A 27,827-nucleotide genomic window follows, 5' to 3' on the forward strand; every position below is an offset into this window, starting at 1 on the left:
AAAGCTCAGAAGACACCCCTGGTAATGGCTTTCGAATGCAAGCTGTTAGGCCAGGTTCACATCGCGCATAGCGTTGACGGGCTGCGTTAGCGCTATAGTATACATGCCATCGCATTATGCTATACCACTAGCGCAGAGGATTCATCTGTGCTAGCGGTGATGAAGCCGAGGCTCCATCACTGAATGACGGCACATCGCTAGCGCATGCCAATTTTGGCATGCGTTGGCGATGCGCCCAATAATAGGGGTTAATGGCAGCATTAACGGACTGCGTTACACCATGTTATGCCACGGTGTAACGCAGTCCGTCTAACGGACTGCCATAACGCAATGTGAACCCAGCCTTAGCCCCTTATCTTCCCTGACATCATCAATCATGGAAGACTAGGGTAGGCCTCCAAACACATTAGATGGTGAGTCAATTTTGCCTACATTGGCAGGTTCAGTTTCCTTGTATCTAATGTGTTTGGTGGCCTACAGGATAGGACATCATTGTGCGTTTAAGAGCGTGGGGATCAAAGGCAGGCAAGCGTGGCCATACTAAAATGGCTACAAAATTAATCAAGCCTTAAAATAAGTGTGCAAATGCTGGACGTTTGGCAGGGAAAAATGTTGTATATTGCCCTGTTCACACATGTGTGTAAATACACATATGTGAAAAACCAGCACTGGCGTCATCAGTATTTGTCATCAGTGTTTAGATAAAGAAGGAATGAAATTACAAAGCTTCTCCTATACTTTGCAATGTTAAACATGCAAAGCAGACACACAACACACGGGCAACACTCGGACGGCACACAGATGCTGTACACACTTTTCATGGACCCATAAACTTGGATTGGCGCTTGTCATCCGTGCTGCTGGAAAAAACCTGACATGTCTCCGTGTGTGTTGCATGGACACGCGGTCAGTGTACACGGACATGTGAGCAGCGCCATAGGTTGTAATGGGTACATGTGGTACATGTAGAGGAAACACGGACATGTGAAGGAGGCCTAAAATACATAGAAATGAAGATAAAAAGTATAAGAATGAAAGCATGCTTGAGGTGACCCACTTTTTACTGTATAATGGGGTGTCCTTATATACCGTATTTTCTGGTGTATAAGACGACTGAGCGTATAAGATGACCCCCAACTTTTCCATATAGAATATGGAATTTGGGATATACCCGCCGTATAAGACGGGGGTCATCTTATACGCCCAGTCATCTTATACGGCGTGTGGTTCACAGGGTCTGGAGGAGAGGAGACTCTCCTTCAGGCCCTGGGATCCATATTCATGTAAAAAATAAAGAATAAAAATAAAAAATATGGATATACACACCCCTCCGACGGACCCTGGCTCTCAGCGGTGCAAGCGTCTGCCTCCGTTCCTAAGAATGCAGTGAGTGAAGGACCTTCGATGACGTCGCGGTCACATGAGCGGTCACGTGAGCGGTCACGTGACCGCGACGTCATCGCAGGTCCTACGATCAATGCATTCTTAGGAACGGAGGCAGACGCTTGCACCGCTGAGAGCCAGGGTCCGTCGGAGGGGTGAGTATATCCATATTTTTTATTTTTATTCTTTATTTTTTACATGAATATGGATCCCAGGGCCTGAAGGAGAGTCTCCTCTCCTTCAGACCCTGGGAACCATCCAGGATCGCTCCGTGCACCCGTACCCGGCGTATAAGACGACCCCCGACTTTTGGGACAATTTTTAGGGGTTAAAAAGTCATCTTATACGCTGGAAAATACGGTATTTTTGAACAGCACTATTTAATTTTGTGAGTTGCCAAGGGAGACCTATTCCCCGATCACCGGAGCTTTAGCAGTCTATAGATTTCCTCTGCCACGACTGCTATGAGACAACGGCTTGTACTTTTTTTCCTTTTTCTATATAGTTAAACCTGGACGGGCCGAGATGCTAGTCATTTGTATCTATAATAGCGATCTTCTTCTAAAATAACGGCTGCTCAGACAATGGTTAAAACTCACACAAAGCATTTCAAAGGATAGCTTCAAATACTGTATCTTGTTTGCATAGAGAATATTTAAAAGGATGAAGGCACAGAAAAACGCGACTGAACGATACAAAATGAGTAAGCCCAAGTGGCAACAGGCTTTGAATTTCCTGTAACAAAGAATACACTTATCACAGAGGAAACATATTAATCAGAATTCACTTACAGCTCGTATGAATATAAATCAGTTTGTCGGGAAATCCGCAGCCCTTAAACCTATGTAGGTTTTTATGTGAACTACGTTACTTTGCAATGATTCACTACAGGGTAGAATTGCGGCACAATAGATGACGCCAGTTCAGAGTGAAACAATACAATCTTCATTGTGTTGGTGAATTCACAGATAGAGCTGACATTATTACACCATGTCAGGTGCTCGGTTTGCTGGTTGCCAATTACTTTAAAGAAAGTCGATCAACTGAATTCTGTATCAATGTGTGTATGCAGCCTCATGTCTTTTACTTATGCTCCTAAAATACAGAAATTTGAATACTTTTGGGTTGGCGTGCTTTTACAATCAATGTTCTTGAAAGGAAATTTTTGGTTTCCAGTCTACCAAAATATTACAATTTAGGCCACCAGAAAATGAAACAAACAATAAACTTGTTACAAACAATATACATCAATCATTTTAGGTAACTGTAATTCATTAAAATACTGATAATTAAAACTTCTATTATAGACCTGAGATGCATTTACAATTCTGCTGAAAATTTCCAGCATTCCTTTGTTGCACACCACATTTAGATTTTCAGTCTCTTCATTAATTTGAATAACAAAGCTGTAAATGTGCCCAAATCCTCAGATTACTGCCATCTGAAAGCTTGGCTGGCTCGCAGGGTGTTTCCCTATACGGTACATTAGGCTCGGCTAATTATTTACATGTTTAAATGGGGAGAAATATCTGCCTCTGAGCTTATCTCCCCAGAGAATAAAAGGATTAGGTGCTGAAAATTAAACACTGTCATCAAGAAGAACATTAGGAGGACCCTCAGACCCCATACGCATTACATAGTCAGCTACTGGTCCATGAAAATAGAAAAAAATGGCCGTGCTTAATTTTTTTAGTTTAATTTTGAGTACAGTATGTCTATAATCTGTAATTAGTTTTCAAAAATGCCAAGTATTTAAAAGAATTAGTTTACCCCCAGAGGAAACCCGTTTCTGGCGATACAGGTAGGGCCATATCTTCCCTCACAGGGAACTATCTCCTCGTACCCTGGATTTGGTATTTACCTGTTTGATTTTCTCTTTTTTTGGTCCCTTTCCTTATTCTACTTTTCCTTATTCCTTATTTTCCTTATTCTACCCAGTCACGTACTATATTACCCAGCCACGTATGTAACAGGTTAAAAAAGACTTAAAATAAAAAAAACATATACTGACCTTCCGAGGGCCCCTGGCGCTTGTGTGCGGTGCACGCGGCAGCTTCCGGCCCCAGGGTTGGTATGAGCGCAGGACCTGTGATGACATCGCGGTCACATGACCGTGACATCATGGCAGGTCCTTAAGAAAGAGCAAGAAAAAGATCATGCCCACATAGACAGGAACACCTCCATATATATACCAGTATCAAAAATAGTTTTTATTATTAAATTGGCAAAAAACTCAAGACTGCACCTAAGTACACACACAAAACAACACAAAAACCATTAAAAACACGTAAAAAATGCAAGCATGCAAGAAAACATGCCCATATATATGTCATATCCTAAAATGAGGAAAATGACAGCCCACAAAACATGTGCTTCCCACAATAAGGTTATCACAAGAATCTAACTGCACAAGCGAAAATAATGCAAGGAAAAATGACCACTCCATGAAATGGGTGTGAAGATGTTAATATTGCAATACCATGCATCCCTATAATAAGGCACATAATATGCGTGCAGGATACTTCAATAATATAGAAACTTTAGTCATATGGCAAAAAGAAAAAATGTAACTGATGAAAAAAGGCGTACAACAAAAATGGTGATGAATGAGACAGTAGAAAAAATAGAAAAGCATAAGAGATGTTAATATATGAAATGTCTCAGTAATAGTACGCATAGGACCTGCGGGAGGGGGAGGAAGAGGGGGAACTAGACAATGCAAGAGCCCAAAACCTCAATCCCATGGGGGGAAAAAAAAAAAAACCTTGTCAAACCCACAGTCCAAAGCCATAGAGAAAGATCTTGTGAAGTGGGGAAGCAGAATGTGGGATAGGCTCCCACGCGTATCGCCGCCTGAGTAGCGGCTTCCTCAAGGAAAAGATATCAATTTAATAATAAAAACTATTTTTGATACTGGTATATATATGGAGGTGTTCCTGTCTATGAGGGCATGATCTTTTTCTTGCTCTTTCTTCATGTTTAATCACAAGCCCACAGTGAACCTTCCAATCTTTGTTGTATTTTTGCGGTGCCCTCCATTTATATATTTATCATGGCAGGTGCTTCTCGCATAGCATCTTTGGCACCGGAACCTGCCGCTTGCACTGCCGAGGAGAGGGCGCACGTCGGAGGGTGAGAATAACGTTTTTTTTTATTATTATTTGTAACATTAGATATTTTTACTATTGATGCTGCATACGCAGCATCAATAGTAAAAACTTGGTCACACAGGGTTAATAGCGGCGGTAACGGAATGAGTTACCCGTGGCATAATGTGGTCCGTTACCGCTGGCATTAACCCTGTGTGAGCGGTGACTGGAGGGGAGTATGTAGCGGGCGCTGACTGCGGGGAGTATGGAGCGGGCACTGACTGCAGGGGAGTAGGGAGGGACTGATTGGACTGTGGCCATCGCTGATTGGTCGCGACAGCCATGACAGGCAGCTGGCGAGACCAATCAGCGACTTGCATTTCCATGACAGACAGAGGCCGCGACCAATGAATATCTGTGACAGAAAGACAGACAGAAAGACAGACGGAAGTGACCCTTAGACAATTATATAGTAGATTATCATATTGCCCTGTGAGTGGGTCCCAATCTTACCCCTTTGGGTTGGGATGCCTGTACTTGCTTTAATTGTTTTTTATTAAAAAACAATTGGGGTTATTTATGTACATTTTAATAAATTTAAAAAACAAATGTAAATTTTATATTTGGGTTGCACCTTTTGGCATAGTTTTTTCGTTTTCCCTCAATTATAGTTCTTTACTATGTAGTGTGCACCCTTTAGTATTACTGTGGTGCCTGCTTACGGTAATTGTTATTTTCAAGTGTTTATAAGAATTGACCTCTCAATTCTTTAGGCATTTTCTGCTATGAAGCTGTTCCATACTTTAAAATAAAAGTCAAAGCACAGGCTACAAAACCAAAAAGACACTTATTTTGACTTTTTTTAGCACAGAAAAAAGCAAGCATTTTATCCATTGCACATTGGACTCTCATAGAAACGCACGCCACAAATCTGTACCGTTGTTTTATGCAGTTTTGGTTTTCACAACTTTTTGCTTGTTTTGAAACAGTTTTTTTTCTTTGCATTTTTTGCAGCCGTTTGGCTATTGTGGCATGGCGACTGGTCATGTGATTGATGGGTGGTATGTATCCCAGAGGTGGGTGGCCCTGTGATGGACGCCTGGGCGTGTTTTGCTCAACAGATCTACTGCGGAGGGATTTGTTTTACATTGGGAAGGCTTCCAGGTGACTTGGAGAGATGGGTGGGTCCAGTCACCTACATGCCCACCCAAAGGGGTGTGTCTGAGCACCTAAGTTGGTTGTGTGTTTAAGGACCTGCTGTGATGTCACGATCACCTGACTAGCCATGTGATATGTACCTGGGTGTGGTTACAACTATGTAATGGAGGTGTGTTTGGCACATGGGAGCGAGTGTTGGCTAGTCTGAGCCAGAGCAAAGAGGCTTGTGAGATAATTCCGGAGTGGACGGTCTAATAACTGACTGGGGTCAGTGAGAGACGTCTGTGGGATACCTCTGAGGATAAGAGGTATCCGGGAACCTGTGTGGCTGACACGAACAGGTAAGGGACAGGGATGCATGTTATGCTGACCGGGCTCAGAGAAAGAGAGAGATTGTGTTTACTCTATGCAATACCTCTGAGGATAAGAGGCCGGGAACCTGTGTGATGGTCGCCAACAGGTAATGGACTATAATCCGTGTTATGCTGACCGGGGTCAGAGAGAGAGAGAGATTGTGTTTACTCTATGTGATACCTCTGAGGATAAGAGGCATCCGGGAACCTGTGTGATGGTCGCCAACAGGTAATGGACTATAATCCGTGTTATGCTGACCGGGGTCAGAGAGAGAGAGAGATTGTGTTTACTCCATGTGATACCTCTGAGGATAAGAGGCATCCGGGAACCTGTGTGATGGTCGCCAACAGGTAATGGACTATAATCCGTGTTATGCTGACCGGGGTCAGAGAGAGAGAGAGATTGTGTTTACTCTATGTGATACCTCTGAGGATAAGAGGCATCCGGGAACCTGTGTGATGGTCGCCAATAGGTAATGGACTATAATCCGTGTTATACTGACCGGGGTCAGAGAGAGAGAGAGATTGTGTTTACTCTATGTGATACCTCTGAGGATAAGAGGCATCCGGGAACCTGTGTGATGGTCGCCAACAGGTAATGGACTATAATCTGTGTTATGCTGACCGGGGTCAGTGAGGGACTGTGGTTCCACTGTAAAGCCGAATGTGTACAGATGGTGTTCAGGCTGTTGCATACTACCAAGTTCCTGAGGTTGCGGTTTATGCTGATGTTGAAATAAACCAAATAGACTGTTTTTGTAAGAAAATTGTGCCTGTGTGCATTTATCCCATTGCCAAGCGAGTGTCCCCCAAGACACGCAGTAAGCACTCTCTTACACTATGTACACACAGAGTATTTAGGGAAATTTCTTGAAACAGCTCTACACCAAAAACACCTGAAAAATTGTTCAAAAACAGCTTGAAAGACTCTTCTTATTAATTCCCATTGAAATACAACTTGCTGTTCAGTCTTTTGATCATATTTAAATAACTTCACATTTTCAAAAAACAACAAAATAAGTGACCTGTCATTTCTTCAGGCATTTTCTGCTAGGAAGCTGCTCCTTAATTTCCAATAAAAGCAAAATCCAATGCTACAAAAGCACCAAAAATTCACATATGCGGGTTTTTTTACTTAGCCTAAAACACTGCCATTTCTATTTATTGCATAATGTATTTGCAAAATATTACAAATTTTAGCAAATGTTTAAAAAACAGTAATGTTTACAGAAAACACTTTGAGAATTGCTAACAAATGCGAAAAAAACGCACTTTACAACAAAAAATACCTAGAAATTGCATAAAGGGAACTTTTCCTAATGCGTTTTCCGCTTGTAAAACTTGTTTACAGACTCAAAAAAGCTCTGTATAGTCTGTATACTCATGCCCCTTACTTCCAGAACAAGTTTTGTGTTGACTGTATGAGGAATCCACATCAAAGAAGTGACATGCCACTTCTTTTTTTTTTTGCAGTTTTTAAAACTTTATCAGAAAAATATTGACTGCGTAACACCAATGTGGTTTTCCTATTGGAATCAATAAAAAGCTGATTCAAACAGTTTTTGAAACAACTTTTTAATAATCCACGCAACAAATTCAGTGTAAATGTACCTTGAGAGAGCACAGGAAATGCAGCAATTGCCTAACATATTGTCTGCAAATTAAGATTTTAGGGACTGGTAATGGGGTTAACAAACATCTTATCCACAAACAAATTGTCATATGGAAAATTAAATATTTTGGTTCATCCAGTTCTTCCGGTGCAAAACTCAGAGAATAAACATTTAAATAGGTTGTCCACTACGCAGACAAGTCCTTATCAATCATTATATCTCCCTCTTTTAAAATAATGAGAGCTATACTCACCTCCGAAACGTGCACATTCAGTGCCTGATCTCCAGGGCTCTCATGACATTATTGTGTCATGTGATCCCTGCAGCCAATCAGTGGCCACTTCACACTTACTTCTTTCAGATGAAACTGGCACCTGCAAGAAGTGGAAGCTGTTTTTGCTCTCTGACTTCCTGAGTGACGTGGCCATTGATTGGCTCCAGGGGACATATGGCTGACAAAATTAATATAGTTACACATTTGATGTTTCCACCATGTGTAACTATCTAATTGTTTTACAGCTAAATGAAAAAAAAAAGTCTCTAAAGTTTTTCATTTTAGCAACTGACAAATAGGAAGGAAAAACATTGCTTTTCTGTACTGATCCCAAGCAAACATATGATTTCACTGGGAAATAAGCATAGAGGTACAATGAATATGTAAAGATGGTTTGCAGAAGCAAACAAAACAAAGCATATGCAAAGCAGCCGGGTGAGACAGTGCCTTCCATTTACTGCACCAGGGAATTGTTTAATCACTTCTGTAGTTTGCACAACAAAGCCCTGGAGATTCCTCTACAGTATTTACTAAAAAAAACCTGTTTTCTATGTATTTAGAAATATATAATGCAATTCTGAAGGCTGTCTTCATTTTTTTAATTTAGGGATCTTTTGTTCCATTTAAAATGCATTCTCAATCCTTGTAGTCTTCAAATGGAGAGCAGTAATAAAATGAGCCATTCAAGTAATTATGGGATTCATAGTTTTGCATAAAAAAAAAAATAATAATAATGATGAGAAAAATACAAAGTCTATATATACACACACAACAAAAAACCTACTTCTTGTTTTGTATAAATTTTAGGACAGTGCCATCTACTGCCTAGTACATTTATAACATTTAACGTTTTTCAATACATTTATTGAAGCAAAAACTCTGTGGCCAGATGTTTGCTGAACGTCACTGGGGAAATATGAAATGTGACACACATAAGGCACATTTTTTTACATTTTTTTCTTTGGCTTTTTTTACTACTTATATTTTTTGAGTTCCTGGATATCTTTTTTTGTTCTTGGACTTTATTGTGTTTTGCACCTTTTTTGTTTGAACCCAATTCATTATTCCATTTGCGCCTTTTTTTCAAAGTCTATTTCATATGTGCTCGCTTGTTTTGTGGGCTGATTTGAGTTTAGCTATTTCAGATTTTTTAGTCTGATTCATCAATCGCAGCTATTTAAAAAGTTTCAACACTTGTAATATTAAAAGTTAAATCAAAATAACAACTAAAAAACCAGAAAAAAAACACATTAAGAGAAAAATGTGGTAAAACCACCAAAAACATTAAAAAATTACAAAAAGCATATAAACAAACTGTCATGTTTACATGATTTTTTTTAGGCACATAAAGTTTTTTTTAACTTCATAATTACAGAAAAAAATATTGAAAAATTTTAGGCAGGTGTGTAAAAATGCTTCCATGTGAGAATGCTTTCAAAAATAGAAGTGTTAATAGGCTTCACATGTTGTTCCCAATTCTGAGCTGACAGCACTATTGAGCATCTTCCAATTTTGAAGGGTAGTAAGGCTGATGTGCCCTACATCTGATGCATTAAGTTTCCTTGGCCAACCATTTTATGTACAGTCCTCAACTTTGTTCATTTCTTGATGCTTCATCAAAAGAGCTTAAACAATACATCTTCAAACCACAGTTTGCTTTGAAATTTTTGCTTGGTAGAGACCTTGCTGATGCACTATAACTACCTTGGTGTCTTGTTACTGTGCTCAGTCTTATCAAAGTGTATGACCTGTGACATGAAACTGTTTTCCACAACCTCACCTAGTCTTAAGACCTTCAGAGCTGTTTCAGTTAGTGACTATTTTTCAGCCTACATATGAAGATTATTATCATGTTTGGTACAAGTGGTTACTCATACATCTCCCGATAATCCTAAAAAAATCACTCACTTTATGCAAGTGTACCTAGAAGTACTGATGCTGTTTTAACGGCAAAAGGGTGGTCACTCGAAATAATTATTTGATTTACGTTTCTCTCTTGTACATTCATGTTGTGAATTCTGCTCTTGGGCTCCCTCCGGTGGTTATGAGTGGTAGTGCTGCGGTAGTTGGATCGCAGCATTTATCAGGTGTTTCTATTTTTTGCAATTTGGGCTGGGCTATTTAGTCCTGCTTTATCCTTTAGTCAGTGCCAGTTGTCCATTGTTTTTGGAGGATTCACATCCATACATGGTCTCTTCTGTTCTGCTGTTCTTTTCAACAAAGATAAGTTCTGGCTTTGTTTTTGCTGTCCACCTGGTGTGGACCTTATAGTTCTGTGCATTTTCATGTTTGGTCAAGTCCAGCTTTGTCTGTGAAGGATTTTTTGCAGCCTAGCTGTGTCTCTGGAGAAGCAGATATACCCTCCATGTCTTTAGTCAGATGTGGAGTTTTGTATTTTCTGTGGTGGATATTTTCTAGTGTTTTAATACTGACCGCATAGTACTCTGTCCTATTCTTTCTTTTTAGCTAGTATTGCCTCCTATGCTTAATCCTGATTTCATGTCTGCATATGTTATTTCCCTCTCCTCTCACAGTCAATATTTGTGGGGGGCTATCTATCCTTTGGGGATTTTCTCTGAGGCAAGGTAGGTTTCCTGTTTCTGTCTTTAGGGGTAGTTAGTTCTTAGGCTGTGTCGAGGGGTCTAGGGAGTGTTAGGTACCCGCCACGGCTACTTCTAGTTGCGCTGCTAAGTTCAGGGTTTGCGGTCAGTACAGGGACCACCTTCTCCAGAGTACGTCTCATGCTGCTCCTAGGCCACCAGATCATAACAGTACAACTGGCCAACAATGAGTTAATTGCATCTCAGAAGAAGGGAGGAAAAGTTTTGAGCCATTTTTTTTTCCTTAGCCTGTTTTGTCTTTTCCTCCCTCTTAATCTCTGGGTGGCTACGGAACCTAGTAATAACATGGATGTTCAGAAGTTAGTTTCTCGGATGGATCAGCTTGCTGCTAGGGTACAGGGTATTTCAGATTATATTATTCAGACTTCTGCCTTAGAACCTAAGATTCCTACTCCTGATTTATTTTTTGGTGACAGATCCAAATTTTTGAGTTTCAAAAATAACTGTAAACTGTTTTTTGCATTGAGACCCCGGTCCTCTGGTGACCCCATTCAGCAGGTTAGAATCATCATATCCCTGCTGCGTGGTGACCCACAGGATTGGGCATTTTCCGTGCAATCTGGCAATCCTGCTTTGCTTAATGTTGATTCTTTCTTTCAAGCATTGGGGTTATTGTATGATGAGCCTAATTCTGTGGATTAAGCTGAGAAGATCTTGTTGGCCCTGTGTCAGGGTCAAAAAGCGGCAGAATCATATTGCCAGAAATTTAGAAAATGGTCTGTACTGACTAAATGGAATGAGGATGCCTTGGCGGCAATTTTCAGAAAGGGTCTTTCTGAATCCATTAAAGATGTTATGGTGGGGTTCCCCACACCTGCTGGTCTGAGTGATTCTATGTCTCTGGCCATTCAGATTGATCGGCGCTTGCGCGAGCGCAGAGTTGTGCACACTGTGGCGTTGTCCTCCGAGCGGAGCCCTGAGTCTATGCAGTGTGATAGGATTTTGTCTAGAGCTGAACGACAAGGATTTAGGCGTCAGAATAGGTTGTGTTTTTACTGCGGCGATTCTGCTCATGTTATTTCTGATTGCCCTAAGCGTACTAAGAGAATCGCTAGTTCTGTTACCATCAGTACTGTACAACCTAAATTTCTGTTATCTGTGACCTTGATCTGCTCATTATCGTCATTTTCTGTCATGGCATTTGTGGATTCAGGCGCCGCTCTGAATTTAATGGACTTAGAATTTGCCAGACATTGTGGTTTCCCCTTGCAGCCTTTGCAGAACCCTATTCCTTTAAGGGGCATTGATGCTACACCGTTGGCTAAAAATAAACCTCAGTTTTGGACACAGCTGACCATGCGCATGGCGCCAGCCCATCGGGAAGATTGTCGTTTTCTGGTGTTGCATAATTTGCATGTTGATATTGTGCTGGGTTTTCCATGGTTACAGCTACATAATCCGGTGTTAGATTGGAAATCTATGTTTGTGACTAGTTGGGGTTGTCAGGGGGTTCATGGTCATGTTCCTTTGATGTCAATTTCATCTTCCCTCTCTTCTGAAATTCCTGAGTTTTTGTCAGATTTCCAGGATGTATTCGATGAGCCCAAATCCAGTTCCCTTCCACCACATAGGGACTATGATTGTGCTATTGACTTGATTCCAGGTTGTAAGTTCCCTAAGGGTCGACTTTTCAACCTGTCTGTACCAGAACATGCCGCCGTGCGGAGCTATATTAAGGAGTCTTTGGAGAAGGGGCATATTCGGCCATCTTCTTCACCATTGGGAGCAGGTGTTTTTTTTGTTGCCAAGAAGGATGGCTCCTTGAGACCGTGTATTGATTATCGCCTCTTGAATAAGATCACGGTCAAATATCAATACCCTTTGCCTTTGCTTACTGATTTGTTTGCTAGGATTAAGGGGGCTAGCTGGTTTACCAAGATTGACCTTCGAGGGGCATATAATCTTATTCGTATTAAACAGGGTGATGAATGGAAAACTGCATTTAACACACCCGAAGGCCATTTTGAATACCTTGTGATGCCATTCGGACTCTCTAATGCCCCATCTGTGTTCCAGTCCTTCATGCATGATATCTTTCGGAGTTATCTTGATAAATTCATGGTTGTATATTTGGATGACATTTTGATTTTTTCCGATGATTGGGAGTCTCATGTGAAACAGGTCAGGATGGTATTTCAGATCCTCCGTAATAATGCTTTGTTTGTGAAGGGGTCGAAGTGCCTCTTTGGAGTGCAGGTTTCTTTTTTGGGCTTCATTTTTTCTCCCTCATCTATTGAAATGGATCCGGTTAAGGTTCAGGCCATTCATGATTGGATTCAGCCCACATCTGTGAAGAGCCTTCAGAAATTCTTGGGCTTTGCTAATTTTTATCCTCGTTTCATTGCCAACTTCTCCAGTGTGGTTAAACTTCTGACAGATTTGACGAAGAAAGGCGCTGATGTGACGAATTGGTCCTCTGCGGCTGTTTCTGCCTTTTAGGAGCTTAAACGCTGATTTACTTCTGCCCCTGTGTTGCGTCAGCCGGATGTTTCTCTTCCAGTTCAGGTTGAGGTTGACGCGTCTGAGATTGGGGCAGGGGCCGTTTTGTCTCAGAGGAATTCTGATGGTTCCTTGATGAAACCGTGTGCCTTCTTTTCTCGGAAGTTTTCGCCTGCGGAACGCAATTATGATGTCGGCAATCGGGAGTTGTTGGCTATGAAGTGGGCATTTGAGGAGTGGCGACATTGGCTTGAGGGGGCCAAGCACCATATTGTGGTCCTGACCGATCATAAGAATCTGATTTACCTCGAGTCTGCCAAACGGCTGAATCCTAGACAGGCTCGATGGTCCCTGTTTTTCTCCCATTTTGATTTTGTGGTCTCGTACATTCCTGGTACTAAGAATGTTAAGGCGGATGCCCTCTCTAGGAGTTTGTTTCCTGATTCCCCTGGGGTTCTTGAGCCGGTCGGCATTCTGAAGGAAGGGGTGATTCTTTCTGCCATCTCCCCTGATTTACGACGGGTTCTTCAGGAATTTCAGACTAATAAACCTGACCGCTGTCCAGTTGTTCCTGATAGATGGACTAGTAAAGTGATTTCTGAGGTCCATTGTTCTGTGTTGGCTGGCCATCCTGGGATTTTTGGTACCAGAGATTTGGTTGGTAGGTCCTTTTGGTGGCCTTCTTTGTCGCAGGATGTGCGTTTTTTTCTGCAGTCCAGTGGGATTTTTGCGCGGGCTAAGCCTTGCTGTTCCCGCGCTAGTGGGTTGCTTCTGCCTTTGCCGGTCCCTGAGTGACCTTGGACGCATATTTCTATGGATTTTATTTCAGAGCTTCCGGTTTCCCAGAGGATGTCTGTTATCTGGGTGGTTTGTGACCGGTTTTCTAAGATGGTTCATTTGGTACCTTTGCCTAAATTGCCTTCCTCTTCTGATTTGGTTCCGTTGTTTTTTCAGCATGTGGTTCATTTGCATGGCATTCCGGAGAATATTGTGTCCGATAGAGGTTCCCAGTTTGTTTCTAGGTTTTGGCGGGCCTTTTGTGCTAGGCTGGGCATTGATTTGTCTTTTTCTTCCGCATTTCATCCTCAGACAAATGGCCAAACCGAGCGAACTAATCAGACTTTGGAAACTTATTTGAGATGCTTTGTGTCTGCTGATCAGGATGATTGGGTGGCTTTCTTGCCATTGGCTGAGTTTGCCCTTAATAATCGGGCTAGTTCTGCTACCTTGGTTTCGCCTTTTTTTTATAATTATGGTTTTCATCCTCGTTTTTCTTCATGGCAGGTTGAGCCTTCTGATTGTCCTGGTGTGGATTCTGTGGTTGACAGGCTGCAGCAGATTTGGGCTCATGTGGTGGACAATTTGGTGTTGTCTCAGGAGGAGGCTCAGCATTTTGCTAACCGTCGTCGGTGTGTTGGTTCCCGGCTTCGGGTTGGGGATTTGGTCTTGTTGTCTTCCCGTCATGTTCCTATGAAGGTTTCTTCCCCTAAGTTCAAGCCTCGGTTTATTGGTCCTTATAGGATTTCTGAGATTATCAATCCTGTGTCTTTTCGTTTGGCCCTTCTAGCCTCTTTTTCCATCCATAATGTTTTCCATAGATCTTTGTTGCAGAAGTATGTGGTGCCCGTTGTTCCCTCTGTTGATCCTCCGGCCCCGGTGTTGATTGATGGGGAGTTGGAGTATGTGGTTGAGAAGATCTTGGATTCTCATTTTTCGAGGCAGAAGCTTCAGTATCTGGTCAAATGGAAGGGTTATGGCCAGGAGGATAATTCTTGGGTTGTTGCCTCCGATGTTCATGCTGACGATTTGGTTCGTGCCTTTCATTTGGCTCATCCTGATCGGCCTGGGGGCTCTGGTGAGGGTTCGGTGACCCCTCCTCAAGGGGGGGTACTGTTGTGAATTCTGCTCTTGGGCTCCCTCCGGTGGTTATGAGTGGTTGTGCTGCGGTAGTTGGATCGCAGCATTTATCAGTTGTTTTTATTTTTTGTAATTTGGGCTGGGCTATTTAGTCCTGCTTTATCCTTTAGTCAGTGCCAGTTGTCCATTGCTTTTGGAGGATTCACATCCATACATGGTCTCTTCTGTTCTGCTGTTCTTTTCAACAAAGATAAGTTCTGGCTTTGTTTTTGCTGTCCACCTGCTGTGGACCTTATAGTTCTGTGGATTTTCATGTTTGGCCTAGTCCAGCTTTGTCTGTGAAGGATTTTTTGCAGCCTAGCTGTGTCTCTGGAGATGCAGATATACCCTCCATGTCTTTAGTCAGATGTGGAGTTTTGTATTTTCTGTGGTGGATATTTTCTAGTGTTTTAATACTGACCGCATAGTACTCTGTCCTATTCTTTCTTTTTAGCTAGTATGGCCTCCTATGCTAAATCCTGATTTCATGTCTGCGTATGTTATTTCCCTCTCCTCTCACAGTCAATATTTGTGGGGGGCTGTCTATCCTTTGGGGATTTTCTCTGAGGCAAGGTAGGTTTCCTGTTTCTGTCTTTAGGGGTAGTTAGTTCTTAGGCTGTGTCGAGGGGTCTAGGGAGTGTTAGGTACCCCCCACGGCTACTTCTAGTTGCGCTGCTAAGTTCAGGGTTTGCGGTCGGTACAGGGACCACCTTCTCCAGAGTACGTCTCATGCTGCTCCTACGCCACCAGATCATAACACATTCACCTTGCAGTTTGTTAAATGAGAAAACTAAGAAATCAACACTTCTTTCCACTTTTTTGCTTCTTAAGGCATTTTTATTTTGCAGCATTTTAGCCACACCTAAAACTCTTGCACAGTACTATATTTATTTGTATACTAGATGGTGGGCCGATTCTAATGCATCGGGTATTCTAGAATATGCATGTCCACGTAGTATATTGCCCAGCCACGTAGTATATTGCCTAGTCATGTAGTATATTGCCCAGCCACGTAGTATATTGCCCAGTCACGTAGTATATTGCCCAGTCACGTAGTATATTGCCCAGCAACGTAGTATTTTGCCCACCTACGTAGTATATTGGCCAGTCACGTAGTATATTGCCCAGCTACGTAGTATATTGCCCAGTCACGTAGTATATTGCCCAGTCACATGGTATATTGCCCAGTCACGTAGTATATTGCTCAGCCACATAGTATATTGCACAGCCACGTAGTATATTGCCCAGTCACGTAGTATATTGCCCAGTCACGTAGTATAATGCACAGCCACGTAGTATAATGCACAGCCACGTAGTATGTAGTATATTGGTCAGCCACGTAGTATATTGCCCAGTAATGTAGCATATTGGCCAGTGACATAAAATAAAAAATAAACATATACTCAGCTTCCGGTGCCAGGGTTGGTATGACTATGAGCGCAGGACCTGTGATGATGTCGCTGTCACATGACAGTGACATCATGGCAGGTGCTTCTCGCGCAGGCGTTCAGGACCTGTGATGAAGTCGCAGTCACATGACCGTGACGTCATGGCAGGTCCTTCTCGCGCAGGACCTGTGATGATGTCGCGGTCACATGACTGTGACATCATGGCAGGTCCTTCTCATGCAGGCGCGCAGGACCTGTGATGATGTCGCGGTCACATGACCGTGACGTCATGGCAGGTCCTTCTCCCATAGCATCCTTAGCACCGGAACCTGCCGGCGGACAGGACGCGACGTCGGAGGGTGAGACTAACTTTTTTTTGTATTATTATTTGTAACATTAGATCATTTTACTATTGCTGCTGCATACGCAGCATCAATAGTAAAAACTTTGTCACACAGGGTTAACAGCTTTGTAACCGGATTGCGTTACACCGCACTCCGGTAATGCTGGCATTATCCCTGTGTGAGGGCTGACTGGATGACTGGAGGGGAGTATGGAGCGGGCACTGACTGCGGGGAGGAAAGAGCGGCCATATTGCCGCCAGACTGTAGCCGTCCCTGATTGGTCATGGCAATGGTGGTGGGCGTTTTGCCACGACCAATCAGCGACTTGGATTCCATGAATGACAGACAGTGGCCGCGACCAATGAATATCCGTAACAGAAAGACAGACGGAAGTGACCCTTAGACAATTATATAGTAGGATATACAGTAGTAGAAGAATGTAACAGATACATGCCAAGTCATGACACTGATGTGAACAGAGCAATGGGTTGTTTTTTTTTACCTTCTCTGAATCAACATTGCATACAATGTGCTTTATTCTATTAGCTATTTATTTCTATTCACTGTTGTTGATGGACTATACATTTAATGAAAGTTCCTGTGAAACAAGATTGAAATGGAAAAAAAAGCGTTGTAACTATGTCTTAAAATGGCGAGCATAATTGTGAAGTTTCTATTTTTCCTTCTTCCTAACATTATGTACCTAAAAGCAAGGAATCTGCTGTATTTAATTATATTTTCACGATGCTTAGTCAGACTTGTGTGCATGCTGCTGTTATTAAACTTTACAAATCCGGTGGACGCTATTGATCTGCCATTTATATTTTAGCATTTTTCTACTGCAGGGTTTTAAGCTTCCCCAGCAGGTGTAAGACTACAATAATACATGTAAATAATGTAATTAATCTCGGTACATGAGGTCTCTGTTTTTACAGACTCGGCATCCAATCTTGATTGGTTACTGTTTTAGGATACTTCTTGTTCATTTCTTTGTATTGTTATTATAAAATGTCAGACTGACTATTGCTGAGTTTTACAAAACGAAGTGTAAGAAATAGCAGAGGAACACACACTTTATATTTATACAGTTTTTTTCGTATAATATTTGCATGGAAAGAAATTAAAGGAATAGCATCCGATCTCCTGTAAAGTTTAAGAAATGTTGCCTTATGGCTTTCTTAATGTTTTCAGGTAGAAGCGCAGTGGTAATATTGGCAAGACCAAATTTTGCAAGCTTTGGCAAATTGTGTGGCTGTGCATAGTACTGCAGCTCAGCTCCATCCTCTTGAGCGGATTTCAGGGGTCTGACTGAAGGGGCATTTTCACTGCCAGATGATGAACGAGCATTGTTAAAAACGCTTGTGCTCGGTGGTGCATCATCCTGTGTAAACAGGACTTGCATTGCAGAGAACAATGGCAGCCTATGCACACTGAGAGATCTAGGGTAGGCGCTCAAACGTCCTCCAATTGGTAAAAGTTTACAGATCGGCGATCTATATAAATGGACCCTTATACCAGTTATGAATTGATGGCAAATTCAGAATCCTGGATGAACCTTTTAAAAAATACTAACAGAACTGCTTTAATGAAGGAACAAGTTTTCATTCTTTACATGTGGGTTTCCATACCTCATGCATTCAATGCAAATTTTTTGGATTTTGTTTCTAATGTAATGACAATCATAAGCTTTGAGTTATCTGATTTTAAATATATAATTCAACTTTCTACTAAATTTAAAGAAAAAAGAATTAACATGGAGGAATATTATGTAGTTTGGACTAGCTCCCATGCAACAATAAGGATCTAATCATGATAGGTCTTGCTAGTGACACTAGGAAAAAGGAAGCATTGCACAACAATCAATTAAACAATGGGTCGCCCATTTAATGATCAAATTTATTGCACACTCCAGAAATAACAGCTAGGTAAGGGATGGGAAAAATAACATACTGTATGTAATGGATACATCCACTGGTGATATATAAAATGGCAATAATAGTGTCTTACAAATATTTTGGTGGTTTCTAATATCTAATTTCCTTGACATATAGTTGATTATATTTATAAAAAGTATCTGTAATATTAATGATTTATGTTTCATTTGTTACAACTGACATTAAATCATTCTTTTTTTTATCTTGTCTTTCAGATTTTGGCGATTATATCAATTCTGTTTATTGTGCTTTCGACCATCGCATTATCACTGAACACACTACCTGATCTGCAAGAACCAGATGAATTTGGGCAACCGAATGATAACCCTCAGTTGGCACATGTGGAAGCAGTTTGCATTGCCTGGTTCACAATGGAGTATTTATTGCGATTTCTTTCTTCACCCAACAAGTGGAAGTTTTTTAAAGGCCCTCTGAACATAATTGATTTACTGGCCATTTTGCCATATTATGTGACAATTTTCCTTACAGAATCCAATAAGAGCGTTCTTCAGTTCCAAAATGTCCGTAGAGTGGTTCAAATTTTCAGAATTATGAGGATATTACGTATCCTTAAACTTGCCAGACATTCAACTGGTCTACAATCTCTAGGATTCACACTCAGGAGAAGTTATAATGAACTTGGATTACTGATATTATTTTTAGCTATGGGAATAATGATATTTTCTAGCTTGGTGTTTTTCGCTGAGAAGGATGAAGATGCTACTAAATTTACAAGTATACCTGCCTCATTTTGGTGGGCAACGATAACTATGACTACAGTTGGGTATGGAGATATTTACCCCAAGACATTACTTGGCAAAATAGTTGGGGGCCTTTGTTGCATTGCTGGAGTCTTAGTGATTGCATTGCCTATTCCAATCATTGTAAACAATTTCTCAGAATTCTACAAAGAGCAGAAAAGACAGGAGAAGGCAATAAAGAGAAGGGAAGCACTTGAACGAGCTAAGAGAAATGGGAGCATAGTTTCTATGAACCTGAAAGATGCATTTGCTCGCAGCATGGAGCTGATCGATATTGTTGTAGATAAGTCTGCCGACGATTCTAATAAAGTAGAGAACGCTAATGATAATCATTTGTCTCCTAGCCGATGGAAATGGGCAAGGAGGACAATGTCTGAGACAAGTTCAAATAAATCATTTGATAATAAATATCAGGAGGTCAGTCAACATGACTCACAAGAACTATTAAACAATTCTTCTTCCAGCCCACAACATCTCAGTGCCCAGAAACTAGAGGAGCTGTACAATGAGATCACAAAAGCACAGTCACATCCTAGTGTTAACTCTGCCTATCTTGAACAATCAGTCATTCCTCCCGCATATGAGGAAGAAATAGAGATGGAAGAGGTTTCTTCAAAAAGAAACCAGTTATCAGTTGCTCCCAAAGATATGATAACTGACATGAGAAGTGTCTCAAGCATTGACAGCTTTGCCAGTTGCGCAACAGACTTCACTGAAGCAGAAAGATCTCCTCTTACACCATTTCCTGGGAGTAATCTTGAAATGAGGTTCCCTGCATACACCGTTGGTGAAGAAGGTGGTACAGAAGTTAAAACGTCTCACTTCCAACCACGTACAAAATATCCAGGTTTTGCTCCCAAAGATGTCACATTTGAGTATAAGTTATCTGAAGCATCAGGTAGAAGTGAATGTGGAACCCCAAAGATACTTCTCCAAGAACAAATTGGTGCTGAGAGGGAGGATAGCCAGGGTTCCATGAAACTGAATCATCCAATTAGGTCTAGGTCTTTGAAAGTTAATTTCAAACAGTCAAAGGGCAGCTCGCTCCCAAATCCAGCAAATATTACAGGTACATTGCCAGCTAAGACAATAGAACACCCACTATACACTCATCTTCAGCTAAGCACACTTTTTCTGCAAGACTATTCATCCTCTGAACAACAAACAGAAACAGAGTCTCCAGGTGTATTCCCAAGGCCTCCTACATCACCTTCTCAAAATCCCAAATTAGTTTTACTCTCTTCCAAGAAGAGAAGCAGCTTTACAGAAATAGACACAGAAGACGATGACTTCATGCAGGTATGTGGTTCAAAGCACGATACTCAGGAGGACATCAAAACCAACTGCGTTGAGGAAAAGAATGATGGTAACTACGCTACAGCAGAGACAGATGTGCTTTCCCCGCAGAAAACAATCAATCAAAATTGTACTCAGGACATTTACTTGGCAGGAGAGGACCTTAAACAGGACAGTAATCAGGAGGAAAGTAACGTGGAGAATCATTTATTTGTCCCAGAAATCCACTCAGACACTGATGAAACAGGTTACTGTCCGACACGCGAGACCAGCATGTGACTAGTTGCAAGAGCAATAAGGACTTTTTTTCTGAAAAGCACTAAGGTTGGTAAAGTCTATGAACTCAAAAGGAAAAGCCTCAAAGACATCCATAAACTATTAATTTTGCATGGCATGAAGAATTGCTTAGTAAAATAGTTCAGGAACTACCATTTGTAACAAACCATATAATGACTCAGCGGCAGTGTGTAATAATGATAATGAAAGCCCTTCTAAAGAGCCAGTGTATTGCAAATCCTGACATCCTTGATCCTTTAATCCATGATTGTACATGTGTTTTGGAACATTTAAAAGCAGAGAAGAGTTTGTTCAAGAAAGGATTATGGGTCACTGCATGCATTAAAGATGGAAATGAGGTCTTGTGAGCTTTAAGAAAGCCTATATGTGTACATACGTTAGTTAGGACAACTGAGTATAAACAAAAGTACATAAAGCCAACCTATTCCTCTGGACGCAGGTATAGTACTTCCTTCACAGTGTACTGTTTGGAGGACTTGTACAGACTTATATTATGTTGCAGAACTGCAACCTTGTCGTTAGCTTTTCCAGCGATATCGGTGTGCGAATTACAACATGGATACTGTGTTGGAAAGCTCACCAAAACTGGAATCGTTATGCAACTGAAGTAAATGCTTTCTGTTCAGAGATCATTGTTGGTCTAAATTAAGAGAATATTTTTTATTTTTTGTGCTATAAATCACTGCAGATTTTGCTGTGCATAAGATTGTTTTTGCATTTCTTATTTAAAAAAAAAAATAAAGTAAAAAAAAAAAAAATCAGGCAAGATGATACAACCACAAATGCAAGTGTGAAGACTGATATTTAATGTGTTAACTTGCCAAAAATGTTAATAATCATACTGTCCCAATGTCGAGTACTAAAGAACAGTTCTTGGCCGCCACGTAAATAGTGCCAATTGCCATGAAACACTTCATTCTGCAATCTATTTACTGAATATTATCTTGTGTATCCCCGTGCAGTCTATATTTTTTGCTTTTATGGAGTATTCTTGAACAAAGAACATGTTAGTATTGGAATTTTTCAGGGAGCGCAGCCATAAATATGTTCAATGTTCTTGGTCATTCCAATCAATCAACATCATCTTTACATCAATGATTAACACTATTTTTTCAAAATACAGTGACAGCCTGTCTATCCTCCTCACCAAAGGCACAATTAATGAAATTTGGTCCCAAATAAAAGTTTAATGATTTATCATATTGGGTCTGCCCACTAATGTAATAATACTTGAAAGTCTCCTTGAGATATTGGGCCCGATTTATTATTACATTTGTTCTTTTTGTTCTGTTTTTGGTGTTTTTTGCCTATTTTTCATTTGCACCTTATTCTTTTTGTTTGCACCTTTTTTTAGTCTATTTTATATGTGTGCCCTGTTTTTTTTTCTCATGTTCACCATTGTGGGCAAAACTTGGTGTCTATAAATGTCATGGGTTGATCCGTCAATTGTGACTTTTCTAAAAGTTGTAACATTTTTGCGCACATGTACTTAAGTCCCTCCTGGAGTGATTTTGTGTAGGTCTGATTTTTTTCGAGCATATTTGGCAACATTTTAACAGAATATGCAACTTTTTGCACTAAATAGGTAAAATACAAAACTGAATTTTTTTTTTTTTGTTTTAAACACATGCGTCATTTTGAAGAGTTTGGCTGCAAATGTCAACAAATAATATAAGACAACAAAAAAAAGAAAAGTGACTTAAAATAAATCGCAAATAATGAATCAGGCCCATTGCTTTTAATGTGATTATGTTGAAGGACTGAGATGAAACAGTGATGGACAGACCTGACTATAAAATCAGATTCCTTCAAGTGTTTGAGGACCTTCGAATGGGAGTCTGGGAGCTGAAAAACGTCATATTCTATAAGAGTGCCAGTGCCCCATTCTCTCCTGTAAGCCTCATATAGAGAAGCCACTGCTTGGTCATAGCCATCTATTGCTCAATAGTGCCACTGCTTAATAGAGCCAAGCAAGGACAATCGGTCTTACGGGGCCTAGTGCTCTTATGAGCATCTCAAGCTATTATAGCAGTTGATGGGGATCTGAGCACCCAGTTCTCCACCAATAACTTCTGATACATCTGTAAAGCATGTTATAATATTGATTATTACTCAGAATTATGGAGAATTCTAAAATCCCTGACACTCAGATTTCTTTCATTTATATGTATTCTTTGGAGAAAACGGAGAAGACCGTATTAAATGCTTCAATATAGGACTTGCTTCAAACCAGTGACTTACTTCAAACACATGAATTAGATGTGGGCAGTCTTTTTTTTTAAAAAGATATTATAAAGCTTTATAAACCTATTTTTGCATTTTTTTGCAAATCTAAGTCACCAATTAGAAACAGTGTAGGTGTCTACAATGACACAGAATCTTTTTTAAAGGTGGTATTTTTGTAGCATAAGATAGAAGACCACCAAATATTACCTACATAAAAATACTTGGGAAATGATTAACATTAACATATGGAGAATGACGACATAGGTTTCATTTATTTTTGGGAATTCCCAAATGAAATTCATGATATACTTTCTGGCACCATTTTTTTAATCAAAGGGTAATTGGGTGTTGACCTGATTGCAGTATGGAAATGGGCATACTTTACAGCACCCCGTGGGCTTTTAATCTCTTGCATTTAATGCAAAATAATAGTATATTAGAGAATTGTCCAGAGGTTCATTTCAAGGGATACCAGCAGAATTACTCTTTCAAGGACGATGTTAGGATGTAGAACAAAAAAAGAATGATATGGGTGAATGTGCAGCTTTTCCCTAAAATTTTCAGACTTCTAGAGATATAGATTACGCATGACTGCTTGCATATTTGCATGAAGTCACACTTCTAGGCACTATTTGCTTGTCAATGCAATAAAACTATTGCATTTTTTTCAACTGACAAGAACAAATTACAAACCTTTATCTTCTTCACTCTCAGACACTTTAAGCCATAGATGAAGATCAACTAGTAGTTTTAGGTAAATAATTTAAACATTTATCACGTTTCTAATACGTTTTGTGAGCTGATCTAAAGTGATTGCATGGTAACCAATGTAGATTAGCTAGCAAAAATAGCGCTTTTTGGGATATTATCAGGAGCAAGTGCCACATAGACCAGAGTATTTCAACCCTTCAATCGGCAATAAATGGATCTCCCATTAGGACAATTCCCTTACATTAAACCAAAAAAGTAACTAGGTATAATTTCACCTATTAAACAACCCCTCAAAGTGCTGCATATGGGCTCGAATTTTTACATTCTGGATGCAAATGGCATGTGCTGGTGCTTAAAGAACCCTCCTGGCCAGTCAAAATCAATTACTTTGCTCAGAAGATACCTGGTAGATTTGGTCAAGGTAATTCCTGCTTCAAACAAGTCTTGATGTAGGAATCACTGCCTTGTCATCCATTTTATGGCTTTTCACTGTCTCAAATTCTTATTAGCTTGCTTCTACTAGGGCCAGTGTTCTTCATTGATAACAGCTACCTTTTACATTTCAGCCAGTGTCCACAGGTGCCATCTTGCCCAGAAAAAAAAATTATGTAAATCAGGTTATGAATCTGCTAATACAGCTCTGGATAAAATTAAGAGACCACTGCAAAATGTTCAGTTTGTCTGATTTTTCTCTTTATATGTGTATTTTTGAGTAAAATGTAATTTGTTCCTTTATTCTATAAACTTCTGACAACATGTCTCTGAATTTCCAAGCCATACATTTTGAATTTTTTTTTCTGAAAAAGGAAAATGGTCAAAATTAAAAAAAACAGTGCTTTCAGACCTCAAATAATGCAAAGATAACAAGTTCATGATCATTTATAAACAATAAAACTAATGTCTTAACTCAGGAAGAGTTCAGAAATCAATATTTTGTGGAAAAACCATGATTTTTAATCACGGCTTTCATGCGTCTTGGCATGCTTTACACCAGTCTTTCACACTGCTTCTGGCGCAAAAATGTAAGCAGTTCTTCTTTGTTTGATGGCTTGTGACTATCCATCATCCTCTTGATTATATTCCGGAGGTTTTCAATGGGGTTCAGGTCTGGAGATTAGGCTGCCCATGACAGGGTTTTGATGTGGTGGTCTCTTAAATTTTGCTATAGCTGTATATTTCCTGCATAGTAGTTTAACAAACAATTGTTTTTTGTGCATTTGCATTTAAAATCAGAGAAAAATAAGTAACAAGAACACATTTGTATTCCTTATCACTTATGTCACAGTCACTGCGTATAACAAATACTAAAATGGTTTAGTGGCTATAGTACAATTTCAACTTATCTGAGATGTTATCTTTTATTTTCAATTCTCAAGATATTTCAGTTTTTCTATTGTGACAAATACGGGTACTGTGTGTAATATTTTATTGGCATATAAAACTGTTACGTAGCACAATTAGGTAGGGTAGATCTTTATTCCCCTTTAATAAGCTTATGTTTTCATACTATACAGTATATTTATTGTACTGGTCTAAATATTTTTCTCATTGTAACAGTCATGATCTAGGATGATTAGAATGTGAGCACCATCTCTAATTTAAATGCATTGACGAAGCTGGAACACCACAATATTTATTTTGCTTATTAGAATTGAGAGAACAAACTCACAAGACCCTGGTCCAGCAGTCAGGTCACTATTGTGTGGCCACTGGACAGGAGCCCTGCAAATTTCCTCCTACCTGCCAGCATCCTTGGATTTTCTTTGATCAGCCGACCCGGCGAGACATCATTGTAGCAGATTGACACGATGTTGTTCAGGCCTAATGATCTAAAGAGGATTCGGAGATTCTAGAAAGTAGGAGGTTTTTGACAAGTACTGAGCTGGCAGCTGGATTAGGGTCTCGGGAGCCGATTCTCTCATCTGTAAAAAATTATACAAAATGAAAAGAAAAATAAGTAATATGTTTGGTAAAAAAAAAAATACTCTCTACATTCACAAAAATCACGGAAAAGAAATGTGTACCAATAAGTCTACTATGAATCTTATACATAACTCCCAAACAGCATGCCCGCTGTCTTGGGGTGATATTTGACACCGAACTTTCCTTTACTCCCTATATCCGATCACTCACTCGCTCCTGTCACCTGCATCTTAAAAACATCTCCAGAATCCGACCTTTTCTCACCTTTGAAACTGCTAAGACTCTTACTGTCGCTCTTATTCATTCTCGTCTGGACTACTGCAACTCTCTTCTGATCGGTCTCCCTCTTTCCAAACTTTTTCCTCTCCAATCCATCTTGAATGCGGCAGCCAGGGTCATATTTCTGTCCAGCCGCTTCACTGATGCCTCCATCTTGTGCCAGTCATTACACTGGCTACCCATTCGCTACAGGGTCCAGTATAAACTCATCTCTCTCACCACAAAGCTCTCCACAGTTCTGCACCACCTTATATCTCCTCTCTCATCTCCATCTATCGCCCTACACGTGCCCTCTGTTCTACAAATGACCTAAGACTAACATCCCCCATAATCCGAACCTCGCACCTCCGTCTCCAAGACTTCTCTTGTGCTGCACCAGCTCTCTGGAATGCACTTCCCCAGACGTTGAGACTGATACCTAGCCCCGACCTATTCAAGCGCGCTTTAAAAACCCATCTCTTCAAACAAGCCTACCACATCAACTACTCAGTAAACTAACTTTATCCTGTTCCCTCCTTCCAAATATTATCTGCATGTGAATCTGCACCCTACTATTCATCTGTCTCCACACCCTCCATGCACACGATAACTGCACTTGATACTTGACTATTGCACTTAAACACACGGGCTGATGACCGGATCATGCAGCTTTATATGAAAATCCCTATTTATTAAAATTGCCAGACCTGAAATAACAAGCACTTTTCACCTATTGTGTCCCCCCATTTCCTTGTAGATTGTAAGCTTGCGAGCAGGGATCTCACTCCTAATGTCACTGTTTAAATTGTCTTATCTTGTACTGAATTTATTGTCTGTACATGTCCCTGCTTAATTGTAAAGTGCTGCGGAATATGTTTGCGCTATATAAATAAAAATGATTATTATTATACTTGATAATGAATCTTTAAAGGGAACCTGTCACCCCCAAAATCGAAGATGAGCTAAGCCCACCAGCATCAGGGGCTTATCTACAGCATTCTGTAATGCTGTAGATAAGCCCCCGATGTATCCTGAAAGATGAGAAAAAGAGGTTAGATTATACTCACCCAGGGATGGTCCCGTTACAATGGGTGTCGCGGTCTGGGGCCTCCCATCTTCTTACGATGGGCTTAGCTCATCTTCGATTTTGGGGGCGACAGGTTCCCTTTAATTTCCCTTAGGAATAGGATATGCACTATAACTACAACTTTCCAATGAAGAATTAAAAATGGTTATAAATGCCATTTATTTCCTTCATTCACTTGCAGGCATTGTATCAATTTTAACATGAGGCAGAGTAAGAGGACACTTGAATTACTGCACCTCTTTACATTCTCCTTGCCAAGAATACACACATAAATAAAGTAAATTAAATATCATACTCCAACAGGATATTTCACAGCTGTGTGTGTTTGTAAAGCTTATAATTTCTATTCTTGTTAAGTCCATTCCTGTGTGATTCCGGCTTAAAGCTAATAAAAAATCCCTGCAATTACAGCAGCACTGACAATAACCCGGTCACTCTCTGTAGAAAGAGGAGCTTTGCAAAGGTCCTGTACTTGAGGATGTCAGAGCAGTGTAAGGTCTTCATTTTCTTTTGAGATATGGCCATTAATTATATTTACAAAAGTTATCATATCTGAGGAACAAAACATGACTTGTTTGCCTTGTTAACCCTTCTGCTCACAACTGAATGTATCCTAAACATAATATAGTCCCCTAAATGGAAAGCCCAATTTTATTTTTTTTATTTTTAATCACAATTTGCTTGATATACAACATCCAACAAGCTATGTCAAACTTTTATTACTTAGATTCTGAACTAAGGAAATGACGGTATGTCACCTAATGTTTTATAGTGTT

The 27,827-nt window shown here is 40.3% G+C and overlaps 1 protein-coding gene across 1 annotated transcript in view; it reads left to right on the plus strand.

The window, feature by feature from the left end:
• KCNB2 (potassium voltage-gated channel subfamily B member 2) overlaps positions 1-21,573 on the plus strand; it is a 406,801-nt gene extending 385,228 nt beyond the window's left edge. The window contains exon 3 of the mRNA XM_069731477.1: positions 18,708-21,573. Coding sequence (XP_069587578.1) covers positions 18,708-20,828 — 2,121 coding nt within the window. The 3' untranslated portion in view covers positions 20,829-21,573. The remainder of the gene's footprint in view (positions 1-18,707) is intronic.
• The last annotated feature ends 6,254 nt before the right edge of the window (positions 21,574-27,827 follow it).

This window comes from Ranitomeya imitator, chromosome 6, assembly GCF_032444005.1.
Source record: "Ranitomeya imitator isolate aRanImi1 chromosome 6, aRanImi1.pri, whole genome shotgun sequence".
NCBI lineage: Eukaryota > Metazoa > Chordata > Amphibia > Anura > Dendrobatidae > Ranitomeya > Ranitomeya imitator.